Source organism: Ranitomeya variabilis, chromosome 2, assembly GCF_051348905.1.
Source record: "Ranitomeya variabilis isolate aRanVar5 chromosome 2, aRanVar5.hap1, whole genome shotgun sequence".
Classification (NCBI taxonomy): domain Eukaryota; kingdom Metazoa; phylum Chordata; class Amphibia; order Anura; family Dendrobatidae; genus Ranitomeya; species Ranitomeya variabilis.
The window spans coordinates 229,734,630-229,740,629 of NC_135233.1; the positions used below are offsets into that span (position 1 = coordinate 229,734,630).

The 6,000-nt window shown below is 50.2% G+C and overlaps 1 protein-coding gene across 1 annotated transcript in view; it reads right to left on the reverse strand.

The window, feature by feature from the left end:
• Positions 1-5,459, reverse strand: part of PHF8 (PHD finger protein 8) — a 67,840-nt gene extending 62,381 nt beyond the window's left edge. The window contains exons 1-3 of the mRNA XM_077283910.1: positions 5,238-5,459; positions 1,499-1,741; positions 1,154-1,239 (exon numbers count right to left, since the gene is read on the reverse strand). Of these exons, the coding sequence (XP_077140025.1) occupies positions 1,154-1,239; positions 1,499-1,596 (184 nt within the window). The 5' untranslated portion in view covers positions 1,597-1,741; positions 5,238-5,459. The remainder of the gene's footprint in view (positions 1-1,153; positions 1,240-1,498; positions 1,742-5,237) is intronic.
• Positions 5,460-6,000: the final 541 nt, after the last annotated feature.

The following is a 6,000-nucleotide window of genomic DNA, read 5'->3' on the forward strand; positions in this document are numbered from 1 at the left end:
CATTTTCCTGAAGCCGAGATGCGAACTCGGCTTCAGGAAAATGGCCGCCGCGATCTCCATCTGCGCACGCGCGGCATCCCGCGGCCATTTTCCGGAAGCCCCGGGAAGCAGAGCACTCCATCTGCGCACGCGCGGCCTCAGGAAGATGGCCGCCCCCACCGATAACCCTCTGAATAACACAGATCGCGCACTTTTTTTGCCGTTGCGCAGTGCATTCGGCTGTTGCGCATGCGCAAAACACTACCCCAACGCCGGGAAAATAAGCAAGAGGTGGGGGAGAAACAGCCATTTCACCACGCCCTTTTGACCAGACCAGCGTGATTGACAGGCGAAAACGCCGACTTTTGTAAGGTATTTCGGCAGCATAGGTGGGGAATCAGGGGACAAAAAATACACTATTGTAAAGCACAGCTCAGGCCCTATTTAACGGTATTTTTATCTCATACTGAAAAAACGGGGTGACAGGTTCCCTTTAATTACCGGCGATCGCAAAGCAGGGGTCGGTAAAAACCGACCCCGATCATGTTCTTTGGGGTCTCGGCTATCCCCGGCAGCAGAGACCCCAAAGATCTTCCGGTGCCGGCCGGCGGGCGCACTGAGCATGCGCCCGCCATTTTTTGGCAGGAAGATGGCGGCGCCCATCGGGAGCCACGAGGAGCACCGGGGGAGACAGGTGAGTATCGGGGGGCAATCGGGGACCCCATTTCTCTGTCCTCTGATGTGCGATCACATCGGAGGACAGAGATATTAAATGGGAAATCGCATTTTTGGGTGTTTTTTTGCGACTGCTGGTAAACGGTTAATTACCGGCGATCACAACCCGGGGGTCGGTAAAAAAAACCCGAATCATGTTCTCTGGGGTCTCGGCTACCCCCGGTAACCGAGACCCCAGAGAAAATCCAACTCTGGGGGGCGCTATTCACTTTTTCCACAGCGCCGTTAATTAACGGCGATGTGGTTTAAGTACCCTTAACTGCCGCTGTTAAAAGGCGTATCGGCGGTCGTTAAGGGGTTAAACAAGGAAAGTCTGAGCACTTGCCCCTTGCCTGGCACCACTATTAAAAGGCAGAGAGGAGCCCTTAAAAGGGTCCTCCCCCGCAATGTGCCAAAGTCAGGCGGGTGTGCCCCTCAAAAGGTAAGGAAAAGTACTTACTGACTGACGGACCATGAGTGATCTGGCAATTCGGGCAATGATACAAGTCAATATCAGATGCGTTTTCCTCCTCGACACCAACACAACTGTTAAGAAGAGAGGAGGGTGTTAGCCATAGTGTGACTCAGAGCCTCCCTGCACATCAGCCATATAGAGAGGGGTCAGCTTCAATATAGGAATACCCGACTTTACTAAAGGTCTGAATAATATGTCAAATTCCTCCCAGCGCCCCTGCAGATTGTCAGGAAACCACCATTGCTACCAAGAGGGTCTACAATAATGGCATATTAAGGAATTGTCAACCAAACATGTCATGTCCCTTTAAGAAAGCAAAGCACAACCTACCTGCCGTGGAACCAGTCTTGGCAGACATCGCATTCGATCATGAAGCGGGTGACATCATAGGGCAGACGGCACAAGCAGTAGACTGGCACAGACGCCATCCTGCGAGGGTCACTGCACACAGGGGTTAGGAGCTGCTTCTTAATCTGCCCTCAGTCGGTGACTGACACATGAACGATACAAGGGATTCTCTAATCTGCCGCTACCAGTAAATGGTTCTCATGAAGGGAATATTGTGGAGGAACCCTGCAGAGAGAAGTCAGAGGATGCGTTAATCTACATCCATAGCCATTAAAGGGGTCCTCCAGGGCTGTCCTAATGATGACCTATTGAGAAACCGCCAGTCATAATAAACACTGTATCTTCAAAGGATATAACATGTTATGGGGCACCAGGACAAGCTCTATTATAGGGTATGTGACGGGTACAGCAGTGGACTGGCATCATAAGGACACTATTATAGAGGAACTTGGCTGGCAAGATATCGGCACCATAACAGCAGCTCCTGCAGACAATACAAGGGTATGTGCACACAACATCTATCTCAGCTCCGCTCCAAAGCCTGCTGGAACAAAATGCTAAGAGCCAAGAAAAGAATGAGTATTAGCTCTGAAATGGAGAAAACACTGAATGGGCACAAGTTCAAGAGGTTAGAAGTGACCGGTCCATTCTTCAGCCACTCGCTATTGTATTCATAATGGAAAATATATATAGCAGATAAAACACCACCAGCGTTCTCCTGAAGGGTCATTCTCTTGCAAAGCAAGGTGGGTACGCCAACATCAAAAAAACACATGTACACATACCCTTATGGAGGCACTAATACCATGTGAAAATTAGAGCATTGGCATCATACATGGCAAGCACTAGTATAGGGGCACCATGGTTGGCATCATATAAGGTAAGCACTAATATAGGGGCACCATGGTTGGCATCACATATGGCAGGCACTAGCAAAGAGGCATCATTGTTGGCATCACATATGGTAGGAACTAGTACAGGGGAATCATGGTTGGCATCACATATGGCAGGTATTAGCATAAGGGCACCATGGTTGGCATCACATAAGGCAGGCACTGGTATAGAGGCACCATGGTTGGCATCACATGGCATGCATTAGTATAAGGGCACCATTGTTGACATCACATGGCAGAAACTAGTATAGTGGCATCATGGTTGGCATCACATAGCAGGCACTAGTATAGGGGCACCATGGTTTGCATCACATAAGGCAGGCACTGGTATAGGGGAACCATGGTTGGCATCACCTAAGGCAGGCACTGGTATAGGGGAACCATGGTTGGCATCACATGGCAGGCACTAGTATAAGACCACCATGGTTGGCATCACATGGCAGGCACTAGTATAAGGGCACCATGGCTGGCATCACATGGGAGGAACTAGTATACGGGCACCATGGGTGGCATCACATGGGAGCAACTAGTATAAGGGCACCATGGCTGGCATTACATGGGAGGAACTAGTATAAGGGCACCATGGCTGGCATCACATGGGAGCAACTAGTATAAGGGCCCCATGGCTGGCATCACATGGGAGGAACTAGTATAGTGGCACCATGGTTGGCGCCACATGGCAGGAACTAGTATAGAAACACGATGGTTGGCATCACATGACAGGCACTGGTATAGTGGCACCATGGTTGGAATAGCAGGCATAAGTATAAGGGTACAATGGTTGGAATCACATGGCAGGAACTATTGTATGGGCACCATGGTTGGCATTACCTGGCAGAAATCACATGGGAGGTACTATAAGGGCACCATGGTTGGCATCACATGGCAGGAACTAGTATAGCGGCACCATGGTTGGCATCACATGGCAGGAACTAGTATAGGAACACCGTTGTTGGCATCACATGGCAGGCAATAGTATAGGGGCACCATGGTTAGCATCACATGGCAGGCACTAGCATAAGGGCACCATCATTGGCACTAGTACAGTGGCACCATGGTTGGCATTACATATCAGGCATTAGTATAAGGGCACCATAGTTGACATATAATGGCAGGAACTAGTATAGTGGCACCACATGGCAGGAACTAGTATAGTGGCACCATGATTGGCTTCACATGGCAGGCAATAGTATCGGGGCACCATGGTTGGCATCACATGGCAGGAAAATAATATAATGGCACCATGGTTGGCTTCACATGGCAGGCAATAGTATAGGGGCACCATGGTTGGCATCATATGGCAAGAACTAGTATAGTGGCACCATGGTTGGCATCGCATGGCATAAACTAGTATAGTGGCACCATGGTTGGCATCATATGGCAGGAACTAGTATAGTGGCACCATGTTTGGCATCACATGGCAGGCAATAGTATAGGGGCACCATGGTTGGCTTCACATGTCAGGCAATAGTATAGGGGCACCATGGTTGGCATCACATGGCAGGAACTAGTATAGTGGCACCATGGTTGGCATCACATGGCAGGCAATAGTATAGGGGCACCATGGTTGGCATCACATGGCAGGAACTAGTATAGTGGCACCATGGTTGGCATCACATGGCAGGAACTAGTAGTGGCACCATGGTTGGCTTCACATGGCAGGCAATAGTATAGGGGCACCATGGTTGGCATCACATGGCAGGCAATAGTATAGGAGCACCATGGTTGGCTTCACATGGCAGGCAATAGTATAGGGGCAACATGGTTGGCATCATATGGCAGGAACTAGTAGTGGCACCATGGTTGGCTTCACATGGCAGGCAATAGTATAGGGGCACCATGGTTGGCATCACATGGCAGGAACTAGTATAGTGGCACCATGGTTGGCATAACATAGCAGGAACTAGTATAATGGCACCATGATTGGCATCACATGGCAGGAACTAGTATAGTGGCACCATGGTTGGCTTCACATGGCAGGCAATAGTATAGGGGCACCGTGGTTGGCATCACATGCCAAGAACTAGTATAGTGGCACCATGGTTGGCATCACATGGCAGAAACTAGTATAGTGTCACCATGGTTGGCATCACATGGCAGGAAATAGTATAGGGGCACCATGGTTGGCTTCACATGGCAGGCAATAGTATAGTGGCACCATGGTTGGCATCACATGGCAGAAACTAGTAAAGTGGCACCATGGTTGGCATCACATGGCAGAAACTAGTAGTGTCACCGTGGTTGGCATCACATGGCAGGAAATAGTATAGTGGTACCATGGTTGGCATCACATGGCAGGCAATAGTATAGTGGCACCATGGTTGGCATCACATGGTTGGCATCACATGGCAGGAAATAGTGTAGGGACACTGGCAGAACATGATCCTTTATGACAGTCACAGTGGGTGGCATCACATGAGCACACAGACAATCGTTATATGGCACCATGGGCAATATGGCAGATGAATATAAATATTAATATAAAGGCACTGCAGGTGGTGAAGGGGGACTCCACAGGGGCATAGATGTGCCAGTCCGGTCATCAGATGATCAGTAGGGGCCCTGCGGCTGCATCACTACACAGGGGGTCATGTAATGATGGGGGTGATGATGAGAGTGATGATGATGGTGAGGGTGGAAGTCTCTCTGCTGGCTGTGATTATGATGATAACAGTGATGACAATGTTTGGGGTGATGATCTCTCCGCCGGCTGTGACGTGTTACCACAGGGGCAGTGCACACATTGCGTTATGGAGGGTCAGAACTTCCCAGCAGTCGCTCTTTTCCCAGCCGCTGTGTGCTGTGTCGGGCCCGGCCGCGGGTTTTACCTGAGGCCGAGGCCTGTGCGGCGCCCCTGCTCCAGCGGAGGTCAGAGCCGTGCGCTCCGGGGAGAAGCGGCCGGAGGAGCGGGAGGGCTGCAGCCGGTCAGGGGCTGAACTGAGAGCGGTAAAACCCAGTCTGGGACCGCGGAAACCGCGGCATTTGTAGCGGACGGGACTTGGGCCTTCGCGACGCCATTAACTTGCTAGCTCCGCCCAGACTCAGCAACCTGTGTACATCAATAAAGTTTATTCAAACTCCGTCGTCCGCTGGGCGCCATATTGGTGGTGGCAGAGCATTAGTCATTGATGCTGGCGATGCAGGCTCCTGCTGGGGGCGCGCATGTCACTGCGTAGGTCATAGCAACAAGTGTAGGCCAGTGCCCCTGGAGATGATGATGATACTTGCTTCTCATTCACAGAAAATACATTTTCCCCACTAGTTTATCAATGACAGCGTATCATCTACGATGCGATGTGAAGGGTTAAATAATATTGGGCCACAACCCTCATATTGCAAACAGAAGAGAAGCTCCACCTCAAACTACATCAAGGACAGGCTGGTTCAAAACATTTCAGGGCACAAAAGTTGGCAGACGGCCACTGCTTAGTGACTGGAGTAACTGGGTTTACAAAGAATTACTGGACTTATAGTAAGACCCCCTTTGTGCCCCTTACAAAACCAAAATGCCCCCTGGACAGTACTAAAGCTCCGGCCTCATTAGCATTAGATGATAAACCTATAGTGGTTGGGCTCTTCAGTGATGGCGCT